The following is a 22,172-nucleotide window of genomic DNA, read 5'->3' on the forward strand; positions in this document are numbered from 1 at the left end:
GATCATAAATATAGCCAGCAGCTTTTGTTTTGGCCAAAAGATTTATTAAGCCGCCACCATAACATGGTAGACACTTTTGGCCGGGCCCTACTCTACTGTAACCTACTAAATATTTGTTAAAATATGCAATACAATTTAGGTATATTTTTATGTATTTTTCAATTTTTAAAATGACCAATAATATCACATACAAGGAACACATACCGCTACACCATGACCTGATGACATATTACCACCACAGTGATCGAATAATATCACATACAAGGAACAAATACCACAACACCATGACCAGACCACATATTACCACCACATAGTGACTGAATACTACAATTCTGATCAGTAATTAAAAAAAAGCACCATACTATCACCATAAGTGCCATTATACACAGGAGATCTGTACTTAGTATGCAGTGTCTGTGTACAGATAATACAGTGATCACTAGTGAAATTATACACAGGAGCTCTGTATACAGTATAAAGTGTATAGTGTCAGTGTATAGGTAACACACTGACTCACCAGTGACGTCTCTAGGTGAAGTCCTTAATCTTTCATCCAGCACAGACCGCCATCATTTAATCCAGCCAGGACTTCTCTCTGCAGGAAATAACACAGTTATCTCGAGCTCCGCTTGTAGAATACATTACTTAATTTTTCCCACCTTCTACATTACACCACATGAAGAAAAAGAGGCGACATAGTGTCACTCTACACAGTAACAGGACCGCCCCCCCATTTAAAACCGTGTCCTCAAAAAATAAATACATCACTGCAGTAATAATATCCCTAAATTAGCCCCTATGGTAATAATATTCCCCATCCTGGCCACCGTGTGTCTCATTCCTGGCATCAGCCACATGCTCTCCCATCCTGCCCTCATGAGTATCCATTCTGCCCCATATGATCTCCCCCTCCTGCCCCATATGATCACCCCATGTGATCTCTCCATCCTGCCCCATCTTTCTCCATCATATCCATCCTGCCCCATGATCCTGCACGATCTGTCTCCAATCATGCCCCATGTCTCCATTCTGCCCCCTATGTCTCCAACCATGCCCCCATGTCTGAAATCCAGCCACTTGTCTCCAATCATGCCCCCTGTGTCTCCATTCTGCCCCATCTGTCTCCAATCCTCCCCCATCTGTCTCCAGTCATGCCCCCATGTCTTTCATCCTGCCCCGTGTCTCCAATCATGCCCTGTATCTCCATTCTGCCCCGTGTCTCGCATTCTGCCCCAATTTCCAGCATTCTGCCCCAATGTCCAGCATTCTGCCCCCGGGTCTCACAGTCTGCCCCTGTGTCCAGCATTCTGCCCCTGTCACTGTGTCCAGCATTCTGCCCCAGTGTGTCCAGCATTCTGCTCCACTGTGTCCATAGCATTTCTGCCCCACTGTGTCCAGCATTTCTGCGCCACTGTGTCCAGCATTTATGCCCCACTGTGTCCAGCATTTATGCCCCACTGTGTCCAGCATTTCTGCCCCACTGTGTCCAGCATTTCTGCCCCACTGTGTCCAGCATTTCTACCCCACTGAGTCCAGCATTTCTGCCCCACTGAGTCCAGCATTTCTGCCCCACTGAGTCCAGCATTTCTGCCCCACTGAGTCCAGCATTTCTGCCCCACTGAGTCCAGCATTTCTGCCCCACTGAGTCCAGCATTTCTGCCCCACTGTGTCCAGCATTTCTGCCCCACTGAGTCCAGCATTTCTGCCCCACTGAGTCCAGCATTTATGCCCCACTGAGTCCAGCATTTATGCCCCACTGTGTCCAGCATTTATGCCCCAGTGTCCAGCATTTCTGCCCCACTGTGTCCAGCATTTCTGCCCCACTGAGTCCAGCATTTCTGCCCCACTGAGTCCAGCATTTCTGCCCCACTGAGTCCAGCATTTATGCCCCACTGAGTCCAGCATTTATGCCCCACTGTGTCCAGCATTTATGCCCCAGTGTCCAGCATTTCTGCCCCACTGTGTCCAGCATTTCTGCCCCACTATGTCCAGCATTTCTGCCCCACTGAGTCCAGCATTTCTGCCCCACTGAGTCCAGCATTTCTGCCCCACTGAGTCCAGCATTTCTGCCCCACTGTGTCCAGCATTTCTGCCCCACTGAGTCCAGCATTTCTGCCCCACTGAGTCCAGCATTTATGCCCCACTGAGTCCAGCATTTATGCCCCACTGTGTCCAGCATTTATGCCCCAGTGTCCAGCATTTCTGCCCCACTGTGTCCAGCATTTCTGCCCCACTGTGTCCAGCATTTCTGCCCCACTGAGTCCAGCATTTCTGCCCCACTGAGTCCAGCATTTCTGCCCCACTGAGTCCAGCATTTCTGCCCCACTGAGTCCAGCATTTCTGCCCCACTGAGTCCAGCATTTCTGCCCCACTGTGTCCAGCATTTCTGCCCCACTGAGTCCAGCATTTCTGCCCCACTGTGTCCAGCATTTATGCCCCACTGAGTCCAGCATTTCTGCCCCACTGAGTCCAGCATTTCTGCCCCACTGAGTCCAGCATTTCTGCCCCACTGTGTCCAGCATTTCTGCCCCACTGAGTCCAGCATTTCTGCCCCACTGAGTCCAGCATTTATGCCCCACTGTGTCCAGCATTTATGCCCCACTGAGTCCAGCATTTATGCCCCACTGAGTCCAGCATTTATGCCCCACTGAGTCCAGCATTTATGCCCCACTGAGTCCAGCATTTCTGCCCCACTGAGTCCAGCATTTATGCCCCACTGAGTCCAGCATTTATGCCCCACTGTGTCCAGCATTTATGCCCCACTGAGTCCAGCATTTATGCCCCACTGAGTCCAGCATTTATGCCCCACTGAGTCCAGCATTTCTGCCCCACTGAGTCCAGCATTTATGCCCCCCCCCTCCTCGGGCCCCCCTGGATCGCAGCTCGCAAAGAAAAAAAAAAACAAGAGTTCTTACCTGGCCAAGCTCCTGCGCCGGGTGAAGCTCCCTCCAGGCTCCACACAGACGCACTCGCCGGGCCCGGCAGCTGACAATGACGTCAGACGCCGGCGATGCCGGCGAGTGCGCACTGCGGCCCTATTCAGCCGCCAGCCTCAGACTGGCTGGCGGCTGTTAACTATTGACGTGCGGGCGCGGGCCCGCACGTCAATAGTGTGCCGCAGCGCCTGCAGGGGGGCCCGGTGAGCAGATGAGACGGGGCCCGATGCGGGCCCCCTCTGCTCACCGGGCCCCATACGCCAGTCACGGCTGTAATGCCCTGATGGCGGCCCTGTATAGGACCCTTCGTGACACACTGACAGGAGACAATGGCTCCTGCAGTGAATCACTGAGATTACCTTAGGACAAAGTCTCACTTTATGGCAATTGCTGCGTTGGAAAATTTCTCATACAGCAATGCCAAAAGTGAGACTAGGGACTATTTTTTTTACAGCGGCGGAGGAATACAGTGCGGAAGGATACCTTCTTCCCGTCATTATGTTCCTGGAGCCCCTGGAGAGAGGTCGCATCAGCTGTGCTGCCGTTCTCTACGGGAGATCGTCGTGGGACACTCGTGGATTTCTGCGGTCGGAGTATATTGGTTGTTTGTTATTTTCATATTTTTTTTACAGATGACACTGGCATCGGGGAACAAAGTGACAAGTAGGGTTGAGCGAAACGGGTCGGCCATTTTCAGAAGTCGCCGACTTTTGGCAAAGTCGGGTTTCATGAAACCCGACCCGACCCCTGTGTGGGGTCGGCCATGAGGTCGGCGATCTTCTGAATCTGGTATCGGAATTCCGATCCCGAGTTCCGATATGTTTGCAATATCGGAAATCGGTATCGGAATCCATATTTAAGTGTAAAATAAAGAATTAAAATAAAAAATATTGCTATACTCACCCTCTGATGCGCCCTGGTACTAACTGGCAGCCTTCCTTCCTTAGAATCAGCGCGTGAAGGATCTTTAGATGACGTCGCGGCTTGTGATTGGTTGCGCGACCGCCCATGTGACCGCTCACGTGACCAATCACAAGCCGCGACTTCACCGAAGGTCCTTCAAGCGCTGATTCTTAGGAAGGAAGGCTGCCGGAAAGAAGCAGGGCGCGTCCGAGGGTGAGTATATACCTAATAGGAATAGGAATAGGAATATACTCACCCTCGGACGCGCCCTGCTTCTTTCCGGCAGCCTTCCTTCCTAAGAATCAGCGCTTGAAGGACCTTCGGTGACGTCGCGGCTTGTGATTGGTCACGTGAGCGGTCACATGGGCGGTCGCGCGACCAATCACAAGCCGCGACGTCATCTAAAGGTCCTTCACGCGCTGATTCTAAGGAAGTACCAGGGCGCGTCAGAGGGTATAGCAATATTTTTTATTTTAATTCTTTATTTTACACTTAAATATGGATCCCAGGGCTTGAAGGAGAGTTTCCTCTCCTTCAGACCCTGGGAACCATTGGAAACCCAATGCACTGCATTGGGTTTCGTGTTTCGCCCGACCCCGACCCCGACTTTTCTATAGGATCGGCCGATTTCACTCGACCCGACTTTTGAGAAAGTCGGGTTTCGTGAAACCCGACCCGATCCTATAAAAGTAAAAGTCGCTCAACCCTAGTGACAAGTAATAGTGAGTATGAACTCTATGTTTAATGTACTGTATGTCTGTATGTATGTATTGTATGTAATGTATGAATGTATTGTATGCAGTATGTATGTAGTATGTATGTAGCATGTATGTAGTTTGTATGTATGTTTTTTTATTCTTCATTCAACACATTAGCCGGATGATGGGACTACTACTGTCCCATCATTGGCTTATGTATGTGTCAATCACTGTCACTGTAGCAGGCATCGTCCGATGGGACTTGTAGTCCCATCGGACGATGCCTGCACACAAGCACAGAGCCCCGCACACCGCACAGAGCCCCGGCACGCCGCACAGAGCCCCGCACGCCGCACAGAGCCCCGGTACACTGCACAGAGCCCCGGCACACACGCACAGAGCCCCGCACGCCGCACAGAGCCCCGCACGCCGCACAGTGCCCCGGCACGCTGCACAGAGCCCCAGAACGCCGCACAGAGCCCCGGCACGCCGCACAGAGCCCCGCATGCCGCACGTAGCCCTGGCACGCCGCACAGAGCCCCGGCACGCCGCACAGACCACTGGCAGGCACGCACAGACCCCCGAGAGGCCCGTACAGATCCCTGGCATGCCCGCACAGAGCCCGCCCGCACACACAGACACGCATAGTGTCCGCCCACGCACCGCCCACACTCTTCCCTCCTCTGGAACAGGATGTAGAAGGACAGAAAGGGCTTATTTACATTCCGATATTTGTGTCCCATTGACTTGCATTGGTATCGGGTATCGGTATCGGCGATATCCGATATTTTTGGGATATCGGCCGATCCAATCCCATACTTCTGGATATTAGAAGGTATTGCTCAACACTAGTAATAAGATGTATAATTATGTGCTTAATTGTAAAACACCGGGCAAAACCGTAACTGAAAAAGACCTGGGGGTATGGGTGATTGACAAACTCATATTTAGTGGCCAGTGTCAGGCAGCTGCTACAAAGGCAAATAAAATAATGGGATGGATTAAAAGAGGCATAGATGCTCATGAGGAGAACATAATTTTACCTCTATACAAGTCACTAGTTCGACCACACTTAGAATAATGTGCACAGTTCTGGTCTCCGGTGTATAAGAAAGACATAGCTGAACTAGAGTGGGTGCAGAGAAGAGCGACCAAGGTTATTAGAGGACTGGGGGGGTCTGCAATACCAAGATAGGTTATTACACTTGGGGCTGTTTAGTTTGGAAAAACGAAGGGTAAGGGGTGATCTTATGTTAATGTTTAAATATATGAGGGGACAGTACAAAGACCTTTCTGATGATCTTTTTAATCATAGACCTGAGACAGGGACAAGGGGGCATCCTCTATGTCTGGAGGAAAGAAGGTTTAAGCATAACAGACGCGGATTCTTTACTGTAAGAGCAGTGAGACTATGGAACTCTCTGCCGTATGATGTTGTAATGATTCATTACTAAAATTTAAGAGGGGACTGGATGCCTTTCTTGAAAAGTATAATGTTACCGATTATATATACCAGATTCCATGATAGGGTGTTGAGCCAGGGAACTAGTCTGATTGCCGTATGTCAGGAAGGAATTTTTTCCCCAATGTGGAGCTTAGTGTTTTCCACATGGGTTTTTTTTTTGCCTTCCTCTGGATCAACATGTTAGGGCTCGTTACGTCAGGATATGGGTTGAACTAGATGGACTTAAAGTCTTCCTTCAACCTTAAAAGCTATGTTACTATGTAGATGGTGGTTTCGATGCTGTGTAACTGTACTGATGATGGATAAATTAATGGATCCTTGTACTGATGGTTCTGTGCTGTATTTATGTACGGACGGTGGTTCTGATCCTGTAGTCATGTATTAAGTGTGGTTCGGTTTATGTATTTTTGTATGGACGTTGGTTCTGATCATGTATGTATTGACTTTGGTTCTGGTGATATATTCATGTACTGATTGTGGCTCTGGTACTGTAATCATATACTGATGGTAGTTTAGGTAATGTATTTGTGCTGATGATGGTTCTGGTGATGTATTCATGTATTGGTGATCTAGTGATGTATTCATGTACTGATGGTGGTCCTCGTGCAGTATTCATGTACTGATGATGGTTCTGGTGATGTATTCCTATACTGATGGTGGTTTAGGTAATGTGTTTATGCTGATGATGGTTCTGGTGATGTATTCATGTATTGATGGTGGTTCTAGTGATGTATTCATTTACTGATGGTGGTCCTGGTGATGTATTCCTGTACTGATGGTGGCTTTGGTGATGTATTTATGTACTAATTGTTGTTCTGGTGATGTGTTTATGTATTGACAGTGGTTCTGGTGATGTATTTAAGTACCGACGGTGGCTCTGGAGATGAATGTATGTACTGATGATGACTTTAGTTCTTTAATCATGTACTGATGATTGTTCTGGTGCAGTATACAGGTACTGATGGTGGAGCAGGTGATGTATTCCTGTACTGATGATGGTTCTGGTAATACATTCCTGTGCTGATGTTTGTTTTTATGATGTCTTCCTGTGCTGATGATGTTTTTGATGCTGTATTCATGTACTGATGATTGTTCTTGTGATGTATTCATAGCTGAAAATGGTTTTGATAATGTATTACTGTGATAATTATGGTTCTGGTGCTGTATTCATGTACTGATAGTGTTTCTGATGTACTCTTGTGCTGATAATGGCTCTGGTGGTGTATTCATGTACTGATGGTGGTTTTGATTGTGTATTTATGTGTTAATGATGGTTCTGGTGGTTAATAGCAACTCAGCTCCAGCAACTGCTGTTCGAGACAGATGTTGACTATGTAATATTGCTGGTATGTGCCATGTGTGGGGAGGCTCAGTGCTTAAGTCCACAAATATGTATATCCTTTTTGTTTGAATGAATTAATGATTAATAGCCACTGGGACTCCCACCAATCTCAGATACAGGTGTCATGATCCAGTCCGAGTTTTGAGTCCTGTCTGCCCTTTTCACGGGCCGATCATGTCAAGGGTTAACTTTGCTCTGCCTCATTCTGGGTTCGTGCTTGCTATCTAGCTCCACTGCATCCTGCAGGCGGTGTCAGTTGTAGTTTCTGCATACGGCATGTGTAGCTGCCTCTGCATACCCTGATTCGTCCTGCTGCTTTGCTGACTGTACCCATGTCTGTTTATTCCCCTCTTCCCGGCTTTACTCTGTGGTCCCCGTTCGTGTTTGGATACCTGACCTGGCTTGGATTCTGACCTGCTGTTTTGTTTCTTGTCTTTGGCACATCTGCTCCTGACCGGTATTGACACGTTTGGCTTGTTTCTGACTCTGTGCTTGGTTATTCCATTGGTACTGTGCTACAGACTAATATTGACCCGGCTTGTTTTACTATTCTTCTGCCACCTGGTGGCCTCGCTGCTGCGCTGCAGGTCTGCTCCTGCTGTGTGCAGTCCTCCCTCCACTCTATTGTCACGCTGCTGCTATGCAGGTAGATGCATCTCCACTAGATGGCAACAGGTTTCTGAATTGCCCCATATGAATGTAACCTAAGTCAATCATGCACTTCTCCACTCAATTCATTCCCTATGGGTCTGATAGAGATAGGAGAGCCCCATTTTAAAAATTGGTGGATGAATATCAGTCCCAATTTTTGGACCTCCATTGATCAGTAAGTTATGCCCTGAAATTTGTTTACTTCGTATACTTTTAGAATAATATTACGAATTGAAAAATCCATATGTGTATATTTTTGTCTTTTAGACCTCCATGTGTTTCCCTTATATATATTATCAGCTATATGAACAGATTGCTACAAATCGTGTAGGTATCGTATAGTGTCACATAACTTAATTTTTATGAAGATGTTCAATTTAAATATGAAGCATAGAACCCATTAGGAAAAAAGAGAACTTAATTGTGTTTTATTTTCAGATAAAATTTTGCTCAGATTGTACAAATCTTCGTCATGTAACATAGTTCTTACCTTCTGTCATAAAACAAACTATAGTCTATAGAATAGGGATTAGTACATTGTTCATTTAATTCAATTCAGTGTAGTCAGTTTCTTAATATTCATACAAGCACAAAGTACAGAATGATGTGTCCTGGTATATTACATACTGGAGTCATAAATAACCTAAAATTACACACGAGAAAAACAGACATAACTAATCACATACCAAATTCTTGCGACAATATACAAGGTAAGCTCGGCATATGTTACTTTCTTTGGATTGTAAGCTCTTGTGGGCAAGATTCTCTTATGTTTCATTAATTTTTTTTTTTTTCTTAATCCTGTAATGTATATCTGCTGCTCCCCAAGATTGTAACTATAGAAAGTGCATTTATTATGTAAGTCCCATGTGTATTCCTGCTGTAAACTTCAGTTTTTGATCGATTGAAGCAGAAATTCTAACATACTTTTTAATCAATTTCACAATTGACTATAATGGTAAAAATTACTGAATCTCGCATATCAGGTTTCCATTAAAAGGTACAATAGGATTGCCTGATAGGAGAATTGCAAAATTTGGTCCAGCTCAGGAAAATAAAGACATCCAAGTCTATCCAAGTGTCATCATTAAATTCCATCATCAGTACAGGAGTATAAAAGAAAACCCAACGCCATTTCCTACTTGGATGATGGAATTTCAGTGACGATATAATTACCCTGGATGTTTTTAATCCCTCATGAGATGTTTTTTTTTTCTTTTTATTTCTGTTTTACTTTATTATGCCTGCAGAAGGGAGTTGATGCCACGTAATAGTATAATAGTATAATCCCATGCTGCAATGGAACAGCGGAAAAAATATAGAAAATGTACTTGTGAATAGAATTACAAAAGTGCAAATTATTATTATCATATTTATCCAAACATAACAGGAATGAAGCCATGGTCCCTATTGACCAAGTAATTTTAGGGGGTAAAGGGCCATGATTGGAATTATCCCTGATCCCGGCTGTTTTAGCACAGTGTCAGTAAATACACAGTAAATTGCACGAACACCTTGATAGCGGTGCTGTAACTACATAGCAAATCTCACCAAGGGGTTAAAAATAGCATTTCTAGAGTAATTTTCTTATAACTTTGCGTTGTGCCATTTCTTCGTTCTTCCTCTTAAAAACAGTAAAACACATTGACAACTGGGGAAAACCATTCCTCTTATTCATGGGATTGTCTCTACATGATCTGAAATGGTCTAACAGATATAATAAAACCAACAATCGGGCATCATTTTGTCAGGCACATTAAAAAAAATTTCAGTAAAGAATTTAGGTAATTTTACAAATTCTGGAATATTTAGATCACATTTGTGCCCCTGAGTCATTAATATATAGTTATATTAGATAACTGACCACATTTTGCCATAATTAGTATATAAGGATGTACACAAACTAATAATATATTTTATAAATAATTCATACATACAGATATGTGAATATAATTGTACTGGACGTAGGTCCTGTGTTATTGTCATCGTTTCCAGCAAATGACCTTTTACCCAATTAAAGCCCCTCTCCTTGTATAAAGAATAAAAAAGGTATCACAGAGAACATTTCACTAAAAGGCACAAATAACGATATCTATATACAGTTCTGGCAAAAATTAAGAGGCCACCACATCAAAATCCTGTCATTGGCCGCCCAATCTCCAGACCTGAACCTCATTGAAAACCTCTGGAATGTAATCAAGAGGATGATGGATAGTCACAAGCCATCAAACAATGAAGAACTGCTTACATTATTGCACTAGAAGCAGTGTGAAAGACTGGTGGAAAGCATGCCAAGATGTATGAAAGCTGGGATTAAAAATCATGGTTATTCCACAAAATATTGATTTCTGAAATCTTCCTGAGTTACAACATTAATATTGTTGTTTCTAAATGATTAGGAACTTGTTTTTCTTGCATTATTTGAGGTCTGCAAGCAATGCATTTTTTTTGTTATTTGGACCATTTCTCATTTTCAGAAAATAAATACAAAATTTATTGCTTGGAAATTCGGAGACATGTTGTCAGAAGTTTATAGAATAAATTAACAATTTACATTTTACTCAAAAATATATCTATAAAGAGAAAAATCAGACAAACTGAACATTTTGCAGTGGTCTCTTAATTTTTGCCAGAGCTGTATATGAGCACATTGTAAATGAAATGTCAGTTCCGCCGCCATGTGTGAAATGTAACTGAAGTTGTAAGAATTCTCATTTCCTTCTAGAAAATGGAGATCTCACTTTATATGAGGCTCCTGTCACTACGATTGTTATTCCTAAATAACTTTCCTGTTTGCATATTTTCAGTATAGCTTCCTCTGCTACAGATGCTTAAGGGGAACTTGTCATGTCAAAAAGCTGCAGATATGGGGTTAATCTGTGAGTTAATAGTGTTCTAAAGCCGTGCAGCCGCTGCAATGAAAGCCCCGCTGCCAGGAGGAAATTAACTTTATTCCCCATAGCAGCCTCTGGCTTTCAGTCATAGAGGCGCGGATACAGTCACCCCCCAGTGCATAGTGAGTGGCAGCTGCAACCCTGCCCTGGCACTGACTGACAGCCAGCTCAACAGTGCATCAGTGCTGCACCTCTATGACTAAAGGTACCGTCACACTTAGCGACGCTGCAGCGATACCGACAACGATCCGGATCGCTGCAGCGTCGCTGTTTGGTCGCTGGAGAGCTGTCACACAGACAGCTCTCCAGCGACCAACGATGCTGGTAACCAGGGTAAACATCGGGTAACTAAGCGCAGGGCCGCGCTTAGTAACCCGATGTTTACCCTGGTTACCATCCTAAAAGTAAAAAAAACAAACACTACATACTTACCTACAGCCGTCTGTCCTCCAGCGCTGTGCTCTGCTCTCCTCCTGTACTGGCCAGTACAGGAGGAGAGCAGAGCACAGCGCTGGAGGACAGACGGCTGTAGGTAAGTATGTACTGTTTGTTTTTTTTACTTTTAGGATGGTAACCAGGGTAAACATCGGGTTACTAAGCGCGGCCCTGCGCTTAGTTACCCGATGTTTACCCTGGTTACCAGTGAAGACATCGCTGAATCGGTGTCACACACGCCGATTCAGCGATGTCTGCGGGGAGTCCAGCGACCAAATAAAGTTCTGGACTTTCTTCCCCGACCAGCGACAGCACAGCAGGGGCCTGATCGCTGCTGCCTGTCACACTGGACGATATCGCTAGCGAGGACGCTGCAACGTCACGGATCGCTAGCGATATCGTCTAGTGTGACGGTACCTTAAAAGCCCGATGCAGCCAGGGGAAATAAAGTCCATGTCCTCCCTGTCAGCGGGAAGTATCAGCCCATCTTTAGAACACTATTTACCTGAAGATTAACTCCATGTCTGCTGGTTAATAGCATTTTGGGACTTGCCAGAGCCAGTGCATCATCCACTCCACACGCACATTTTACACTTAGTATGTGGTGCAGAATCGCAGAATTGTCCTATTCACTTCACTGTCAAAAGCGGCATATGAGTAGATGTAAACATTCTAGCTATTTTCCTACAAAGAGCTTCCAGTGCATTTTCTCACTGGATATTTTCATGCAGAAAAAAAAACGCATTATATTGCAGTCTCAGCAAAGTGTATAGGATTCATATAAAACTCATGCCCGCTGCGTGTTTTTTTTTTTTTTTTTAACATTGTGGAAATTGATCTGCAGAAATGTCAATTTTCTTACAGTACAAATATGTTCTATATATACAGATTTTTCCTACAGATTTGAATGAGATGTGGAAAATGAAAAAAATGCATATGCAGTTTTGTTGGGTTTCTGCAGTGGAAATGTAGTAAAAACACATGAAATCCATACAAGACTTTACCAATAAAATGGTATCAAAAATTAATATAAATGTATGAATGTATGTATATGTATATATATATATATATATATATATATATATATATATATATATATATAGTTCTATTACACACTTTATATTACAGTACTAGCTGAAGAGCCCGGCGTTGCCTGGGCATAGTAAATATCTGTGGTTAGTTATAGCACGTCACTTCTGTTATTTTCCCATCCCGCCTCTCATTTTCCCAATCACATCTCTCATTTTCTCCCTCACTCCTCTCATTCCCCCCCAACACTTGTCATTTCAACCTCACATCTTTCATTTTCTGATCACTCCATTATTTTTCCTCACTCCTCTCATTTTGCACTCACACCTTTTCATTTTCACCTCACACCTCTCATGTTCACCTCATCACCTCAGTATATACATGTTTGTCATCTCCCTTATATATAGTATACATCTGTATGTCATCTCCTGTATATAGTATATACCTGTATGTCATCTCCCCTGTATATATTATATACCTGCTGTGTGTCACCTCCCCTATATATAGTATATACCTGAATGTCATCTCCTTCTATATATAGTATATACCTGTATGTCATCTCCTCCTGTATATAGTATATACCTGTGTCATCTCCCCTGTATATAGTATATATCTGTGTGTCATCTCCTCCTGTATATAGTATATACCTGCATGTCATCTTCTATATATAGCATATACCTGTATGTCATCTCCTCCTGTATATAGTATATACCTGTAGGTCATCTGCTCCTGTATATAGTATATACCTGTGTGTCATCTCCTCCTGTATATAGTATATACCTGTATGTCATCTCGTCCTGTATATATATGTACCTGTATGTCATCTCCTCCTCTATATAGTATATACCTGTGTGTCATCTCTCCTGTATATAGTATATACCTGTGTGTCATCTCTCCTGTATATAGTATATACCTGTGTGTCATCTCCTCCTGTATTAGACCTCGTTCACGCGTTATTTGCTCAGTATTTTTACCTCAGTATTTGTAAGCTAAATTGGCAGCCTGATAAATCCCCAGCCAGCAGGAAGCCCTCCCCCTGGCAGTATATATTAGCTCACACATACACATAATAGACAGGTCATGTGACTGACAGCTGCCGTATTTCCTATATGGTACATTTGTTGTAGTTTGTCTGCTTATTAATCAGATTTTTATTTTTGAAGGATAAGACCAGACTTGTGTGTGTTTTAGGGCGAGTTTCGTTTGTCAAGTTGTGTGTGTTGAGTTGCGTGTGGCGACATGTATGTAGCGACTTTTGTGAGATGAGTTGTGTGTGGCAACATGCGTGTAGCAACTTTTTGTGTGTCGAGTTGCATGTGACAGGTTAGTGTAGCAACTTGTGTGCAGCAAGTTTTGCGCATGGCGAGTTTTGCACGTGGCGAGTTTTGTGTGGTGCCTTTTGAGTATGTGCAAGTTTTGTGTGAAGAAATTTTGCATGTGTTGCAACTTTTGTGCATGTGGCAATTTTTCCGCATGTGCAAGTTTTGCGTGTGGCGAGTTTTCCATGAGGTGAGTTTTGCACTTGTGGCGAGTTTTGCAAGAGCCTAGTTTTTGCATGTGGCGAGTTCTGCGCGTGGCGAGTTTTGAGCGGCGACTTTTGTGTTTCGACTTTTATGTGGCGAGGTTGGAGAATGTGTGGTGAAATGTGTGCTGAGGGTGATATGTGTTCAAGCACGTGGAAGTGTGTGGCGCATTTTGTGTGTGTGTTCATATCCCCGTGTGTGGTGAGTATCCCATGTCGGGGCCCCACCTTAGCAACTGTACGGTATATACTCTTTGGCGCCATCGCTCTCACTCTTTACGTCCCCCTTGTTCACATATGGCAGCTGTCAATTTGCCTCCAACACTTTTCCTTTCATTTTTTCCCATTATGTAGATAGGGGCAAAATTGTTTGGTGAATTGGAATGCGCGGGGTTAAAATTTCACCTCACAACATAGCCTATGATGCTCTCGGGGTCCAGACGTGTGACTGTGCAAAATTTTGTGGCTGTAGCTGCGACGGTGCAGATGCCAATCCCGGACATACATACACACGTACACACATACACACATACACACATTCAGCTTTATATAGTAGTTTTTTACTCTTTTACAAGATGGGACTTTCTTTGCTGTTTTCATGTTTCAAATTCATAAATGTGACAATAACTCCATATAATGTCTCATGTCCTTGTCAATGCAGATTGTGGACATAAATCTCAAAGCTCCCGGTAATTAGAAAAATGATTACTTGAGTCTTGTTCTCTATTTTTTTTTTTTTAGATCAAATCCCATAGAAACATTTTTCACTGATGAGTCCATTTAGACATCTGTCTTGGCACTGAGAGAGCTATCCTCTGTTCTGCCTTCCTCCCGGTTCTTTACATTGTCTGTTCCATCCTGCCTACATGGCAAGCGAAGAAGAATCTGACGGAATTTTTTGACAGCAAAGAAGTACACAAGTGGGTCTAAGGCCGCATTTAGGGTGCTGAGGCAAGAAGTAAAACGGTTCGCTAAAGCCAAGCCTTGCCTTAAGTCACATGGAGATAGCATAGCTGTACTTTCACCTCCAGGCATCAGGACATGATACAGTGCCCGACTCAGATGGTATGGAACAAAGCAGATGAGGAATATTGTAAGGACCAGGAGCACCATCTTTACAGCACGCTCCTTGGGTTTTCTATCACCTCCTTTCCGGAGTCGTCTTAGGATAAGACCATAGCAAGTGACTGTGGCCAAGAAGGGGATGGCAAATGCTGCACTGAGTGATGACAATGCTCGCAAAGATGGTGTTTCCCGATATAGCAATCGGCAAACAGTTTCGTCCATTGCTGCTCCTCGACCTAACAGTAATGGTGCAGTAGCAAATGCAACAATAGTCCACAAAAAGCCGCAAGTCAAATGAGCATGTAATGGTTTCCGGAATTTGACTGAATTGAGAGGATGCACAATAGCCAGATACCTATCAATGCTTATTCCAGCCAAGAAGTAAAGACTGGCATACATGTTGAGGTAGAAGACAAAGCCAGAAAGCCTGCAAGCCAATGAGCCAAAAGGCCAATGATTTCCTGACAGGTGATAGAAAAGCCGAGTAGGTAAGCTGAGCAACAGGAAGAGATCTGATAAGGCTAGGTGAAGAAGAAAGATGTCAGAGGGTGACTTAGGCTGGCGGTCTCGCACAAACAGTGAGAGGGCGATGATGTTTCCCAGACCTCCAACAAATAGGCCAAGTAAGTAGCATACAGACAGCAGTGCATTTTCCAACCATGTTTCTTGGATACACGGATCCACCCACGCCAGGCTGGAGGAGTTATCAAACATCGTGTCATCAGAGTTAGCCATCATCACCAAGATTCTTTACTGCCACCCTGGAAAACAGAGTTCATTAGTTGTTTCAGACCAAGTGCTTACTTTACAAGTGTAATTGTTTATTGGTCTATCATTGCTCTAGTGTAATCAGAAATCATTATAATTATGGTTAAAAAATTTATATTTTTGTACAGTGTAATATGATGAGACACAGTTCCCCCCACACATAATATGATATCCCTTAGCACCCACAATAACATACCTCCACTTCCTCACACACAGTATGATGGTCCCACAGACCTCCCCACACACGGTATGAAGCCCTCTCACAGTGTGTTGGCCTTATAGAACCCCCAAACAATGTGATGACCCCCACAACCCTCCCATACACACACAGTATCATCGTCGCCCCAAACACTGTATAATGTCCTTTCACAATGTGTTGGCTTGACAGCACCCCCACACAATATGATGCCTCCACGACTTCTGACACAGTATTATGGCCCCACTCAATAAAATAGCACCACAGTCCTGCTCACACAGTATGATGGCTCCAAGTTCCCCCACAAGTACTGACTGACAGTAAGATTGCCCCCACACAGTATTATGCCCCTACAATCCCCCATACAGTATGATGTCCCAACAGTTTCCCCCAAGTACTGACTGACTATAAAAATATGCATAAAACTACTCTCTTTGCCCCATTCCCCCGATGTGCTGCTTCACTTTTTGCAGTATGTGTGGATTGAGGCTCGCACAGCATGTGCAATCTAGTGGTCGCTGCTGAACCAAGACTCAGATGTACAAGCTGAATGGTTGACAAAAGAGCCAATTGTTTAATGCAATGTACAAATCAAGATGCCGGGCAGGGTGGGGGGAAGAGTGTGGTACACTTTCTTTCCAATCTTTGACTGTATCAGCCCACAGGCAGGAAAGGAACAACCAAAAGATGAATGTGGCCCACTTTGCCAAGGACTGGCATGAGCTAAATGCAGGGCCGGCGTCAGCACCCGGCATACCCGAGCAAGTGCCGGGGCCCTGGTGAGACGGGGGGGCCCACTCGCGCTGTCTGGGATTCATTGGCCGCTTGCCAGCTATTTTTCCTGCCGCCGGCCCTTTAAATCTGCAGGCTCGGCAGATCTACAGGTGAAGACAGCGGGTGCTGGCCTGGCACAAGCATCTCAGACTCAGGGCAGGCAGGCACACAGGGGTCAAGAACACAGCGTAACTGTGCGCGGAGAGAGCACGTTCTCCTGCTCTGCTCTCCTGCTCCTGGCTGCACTAGTGCTGCTGAACTTAGCAGATTCTGGAGGAGCCCCTACCCATGTGTGTCTGAGTGAGTGCAATCAATGTCATATTGCTGTATTCTGACGGCCCCCAGCACCTGTCCTGTATATGTATATACTGTATCTATACAGCATATATATATATACACACACACACACACACACACACACACACCAGGTGCTGGGGGCCTGGGCAACTGCTGAAGCATATACAGGTGCTGGGGGTCTGGGGTCTGCTGAAGCATATACAGGTGCTGGGGGCCTGGGCAGCTGCTGAAGCATATACAGGTGCTGGGGGTCTGGGCAGTTGCTTAAGCATATACAGGTGCTGGGGGTCTGGGGTCTGCTGAAGCATATACAGGTGCTGGGGGTCTGGGGTCTGCTGAAGCATATGCAGGTGCTGGGGGTCTGCTGAAGCATATGCAGGTGCTGGAGGTCTGGGGTCTGCTGAAGCATATACAGGTGCTGGGGGCCTGGGCAGCTGCTGAAGCATATACAGGTGCTGGGGGTCTGGGGTCTGCTGAAGCATATACAGGTGCTGGGGGTCTGGGGTCTGCTGACGTATATACAGGTGCTGGGGGCCCGGGGTCTGCTGACATATATAGAGGTGCTGGGGGCCTGGGGTCTGCTGACGTATATACAGGTGCTGGGGGCCTGGGGTCTGCTGACGTATATACAGGTGCTGGGGGCCTGGGGTCTGCTGACGTATATACACTGCACAGTACCACTCCTCCTGTATATATATACTGCATAGTACCACTCCTGTATATATATGCTGCACAGTACCACTCCTGTGTATATATACACTGCACAGTACCACGCCTCCTGTATATATACACTGCACAGTACCACGCCTCCTGTATATATACACTGCAAAGTACCACGCCTCCTGTCCTGTATACAGTATATACACTGATGCAATGCAAGGTTTGCGCATCGCTCGCACATAATTGGCATATAAGGGGTTGACTTATATAAAGCCCCTCTGCTGTATGGTATTGTAGATAGAATAGCTATCACTCGTGTAAGAAGTGAAATCTGGCATTGTACTATACCTGCAGTGGTTGAAGTCATGACTTGCGCTTGACTTGGATTAAAGTGAGGAGGAGTTGCGCAGTTGTCAACCTCACTCTCTCGCCCGTACCTATCGAGCCCCAGTGGCAAGAACTAGGCAAGACAACTGGAGATAGGTCAGGGTGCAGTGGATGGCCAGCAGTGTCCTATATGTGCCTCGCTGCACCCTCTCAGCGCTCCACAACGCTGTGCTGGAAATCGCTTGTCTGTCCATTGAATCTTGGTGTCTTCCGCACAGTCTGCCATATCCAGTCTTCACATGCAAGGGTAGGCAAACCCTTGAAAATCACTGTAGGTCTCAAAGAAACCCAACAGCTTACCCTCACCTGGTTTGGCCCGCCTGCCGAGGTGGTGTTCCGGTTAGTACCCACTGCCGCATACTAGCAGCTACTTGGAGGTACAGGTGAGAGTTGAGCATCAGATGAGGACCAAAGATGGAAGAGCTGTCCAAAAAGGACACGGCAAGCACTCCACCAGAGGTGCTACCTCTATCTAGATACCCCATATGCCCCTCTACCTATATTTCTCTGCTGTATCTGTGCTTCATGAATCATGGTATGTGTTAAAGGGGCCCACTGAGACTTTCGCCTGGGGCCCTCAAAAACCTGGAGCCGGCCCTGGCTAAATGTTACTAGAATAAATGTTGGACACTCTAAGGCTACGTTCCCACCATGAGTTTTTGATGTTGTGTATTTTTACTGAATAAAAAATGCAGCGTTTTACAGTTCCGGAAAAGTGGACGGGATTTATAGAAAACTCCTGCCCCCTGTGATTTTTTTTTTAATCAGTGTAAACTGACCTGTGCTGTGTGTTTCAAATCTGCAGCATGTCAATCTCTCTTGCGACTGCGCTGAGTTTTACGTGCAGATTTCTTCCATTGACTTGCAATAGATGCGAAAAATCCACAGGTAAACAAACACCCGTGTTTTTAATGCATTTCCACAGCAAAAACACACACAAAATGCATGTAATCCACACATGACTGTATCAATAAAGTTTTATCAAAGCCATATACCAGGAAGTATCAAAAACAAAGCAGAATTATTTAAAGCATGACACACCGAAAAAGACAAAAAATGCAGTGTCAAAAATGCTATAAAGGCAAGTGTAAAAGCACACACTCAAAAAGTAACTAAACATTAAAAACTCATTGTGGGAAAGTAGCCATAAAGGGAAGCTTTCTTCCAATTCTTGCTGACTGAAACACTGGTATCATGAATCAGCCATGTTTCACTCTGGAACAGTGTGGCATTTTTGGAGAAAATATAGTTTGAAAAGTCATCTAGGGACGATGCTTTTTGTATGACTAGTCTAAGGCAATTCCCCAGCAGCTTCTCCCAGTCCCGATTCCCTTGTACAACCCTCTTCTTCCTATGAACACATAGGAAAAACTTCACCAAAAGCTCATTGTGGGTATAGAGCCTCAGGGCCCAATTCAGCAAGACCACTGTTGTTCTCACCGGTCTTGATGAGGGGGTGAGCTCAAGTCAGACTCTCCTGATTCATGAAGATCTGATGTGCGGCATGCACCTCGTCAACATGAATTAGGCGAGCTGTGGCGTCACGCTCCCACTACGCCATAGTTCAACCCTTTTTGGCAGAGCTGGAAAAAATCTGTTGTGAAAACACCAAAAGTCGCAAACTTTAGGCATATCTCAGAGTGTACATTTTGCAACTTTTCAAAGCTTTTACTCCAGAATTTTGGCATGAAAGCTTTAATGAATTGCGCCCAAAAGTATACTATAATGCTACAAAGCTACATTACTTTTTATTTTACAATTGACAGTAGAAGCTGGCGCTGAGAGGACGCTTCAAGGGAGCCGGGTGAGTATTTTAGTAACAGCGGCCGGGCGCACAGGGAGTGGGAGGGGGGAGGGGACAGGGATCTTTATTTTAAACACGAAAAATTAAAAAAAAAAGGATTTTTCATATCTTCTCTCCAGCGAACGCTGCTGGAAAGAAGATATGAATGGCGGCTTCAGCACCAGATGCAGGGGACAGCGCTTACTTGTAGCGCTGTCTCCTGCACGGTCCGTGTGGTACCCAGTTGGCACACGGGCGGCACACGGCTGCCGCACGTGTGCTACACTGATGTTCACGGTAAGCACACGGACACAGATAATTCCGGTACCGATTTTTCCGGTACCGGAATTATCTGGACGTGTGGGACTGGCCTAAGAAATATCAAGATTGGACATCTGAAGAGTGGAAGAAAGTGATGTTTAGTGATGAGAGCACTTTCAGGCTGGTCAGGGGAGGCTCAAAGGTTGTGCGTCGTCCAAGTACTGTGTCACGGTATACCCAAAATATACGGTTAAGACTGTTAAACACCCTGACAGTGTGATGATGTGGGGTGCTGAATCCATGCCTAAACGACTGCAGATGGTGATAAAATGTAAGGGTGACATGACAAAATACTAATTGTAATAGAATATCCACTATAAAACACTTGAATCCACTTGAATATTAAGATTTTGTGGTTTCACTGAACTTGTAAAGATTTTTTTTGCCGGCACTGTATGTACAACTTCTGTCCAAGAAAAACAGATAGAACTTGTACATCCAAGTCTGAATGAGCCCTTATGCTGAATCTTTTCCAACAAGCTAACATATCATCCTGCCCAGTTTCTCCTTGTCTCTACCATTGCGGTCATATATCGGACTGTATGTACGATGTGACAGGTCCCATTCAAGGAAATAGTCTCTTGTCGGACATTTCGACATCTCCACATCTGGGACCTGCACCTATCCGGAGATCACACATCTATAAAGCATCTATGGCAGATTCCGGTTGTGCCATTAATGCCTGAGTTTTATATAAGGTTTGCACATTCTTACAAAGTTAATATACATGTATATATAGACACAAAAAAAACAGATGTTAAGTAATAATAAATCCCCCCAGACCGGACAATGATAGACTCGCTATGGTGGAGGACATACTTACAGCCTCATCAGCCTCCTGCTCTGTCTGTCTCCTCTTCTCTGTGCCTTAGTATAAGTAGGACAGCGTCTCTGAATTGGGGTAGTCAAAATGACTCTTACTAGAGAGGCGGGTGTCCCCCACATTCCTGTCCTCTTCTTCACCCCCCGAACAGATAGGCACAGCAGCATTTTTCATAGTAGGACAAAGAGGGGAGTGTGTCTCCAGAACGGATGAGTGCACTGTTGCCATAGGAACTTGGGGGGGTACATGTTCAGGGGGCTTTTGACTTTTTGTCAGAAGAGACTGTCATCCCTTGTGTGCTATTAAGTATAATAAGCTACTCATCAGAGAGCCCCGTTATGTGCTGGGCTCACACATACCCGTCTTGTTCCACAGCTGCACACACATAGTAATAGGGTTTTTTTGAGGGCCATGTAGGAAACAAAATGGGAGGATATATTTTTGGAAATGGGTCTATTAGGAGATGTCTCTTGTAGAAGTCACAGGTGTTTAATGAGTGATTCACAAATAACAAGGACTTTTGAGCCATTCTCATTCACAGTAGTCTCACAATATCCAACAATAGTCAATAATCTGAAAGGCCAATAAAGAATGAAAAGGCCGTGAACCAATTAACTTCTCTAGTCAATGGCTAGTTAATAAAAAGCCTTTTACCGTGGGATTTTATCAAAGTTATGCTTTCTTACCAGAATTCAGTTCACAGCTCATGTGTCCAAATTACCTGGGCAACGACAGAGCGGCTTATTGCCCCCTTGCACCTGGCACCTCTTCTTCAAGGCGTCCTCTTGTTTATCGAGCCTTTAACACTTTAAAAATGAAAGGTCTATGGTCTGACTCTCGTCACCTCAACCATTCAACTTGTGGACTCATTCACATCAAAATCAGCAATGCAAGTCTATGGGTCTGTGAAAATATTGGACCGCACTTGGATGCCATCCGAGTTCGGTACTATTATCATGGACTGTTTCTCAGACATACGAGAACAACTGATCAACCTCTGACCAAATTCTATTAAAATTCTGACCGAAATCACTGGTGAAACTCAGTTTTTCTCATGCGTGAAGAAAAAGCCTGACGTGATTGATCCCTTACCGGAAGCTTTCTTATAATCTTGGAAGACATATTTATCTGGGTGTGCAAGAACAGCAGAATGTATCTCTGCATACTCAGTCAAATAATATTGTACTGTTTATCATTTTACTATGCACTACATGGATTATTAA

The 22,172-nt window shown here is 44.8% G+C and overlaps 1 protein-coding gene across 1 annotated transcript; it reads right to left on the reverse strand.

Moving 5' to 3' along the window:
* Positions 1-14,413: 14,413 nt before the first annotated feature.
* GPR17 (G protein-coupled receptor 17) lies at positions 14,414-20,975 on the reverse strand. The gene is made up of 2 exons (XM_069768092.1): positions 20,950-20,975; positions 14,414-15,701 (listed from the first exon to the last, which is right to left on the reverse strand). The coding sequence occupies exon 2, from the start codon at positions 15,676-15,678 to the stop codon at positions 14,656-14,658; it is 1,023 nt and encodes a 340-aa protein (XP_069624193.1). The 5' UTR covers positions 15,679-15,701; positions 20,950-20,975; the 3' UTR covers positions 14,414-14,655.
* Between the last annotated feature and the right edge of the window lie 1,197 nt (positions 20,976-22,172).

This window comes from Ranitomeya imitator, chromosome 5 (assembly GCF_032444005.1).
Source record: "Ranitomeya imitator isolate aRanImi1 chromosome 5, aRanImi1.pri, whole genome shotgun sequence".
Classification (NCBI taxonomy): domain Eukaryota; kingdom Metazoa; phylum Chordata; class Amphibia; order Anura; family Dendrobatidae; genus Ranitomeya; species Ranitomeya imitator.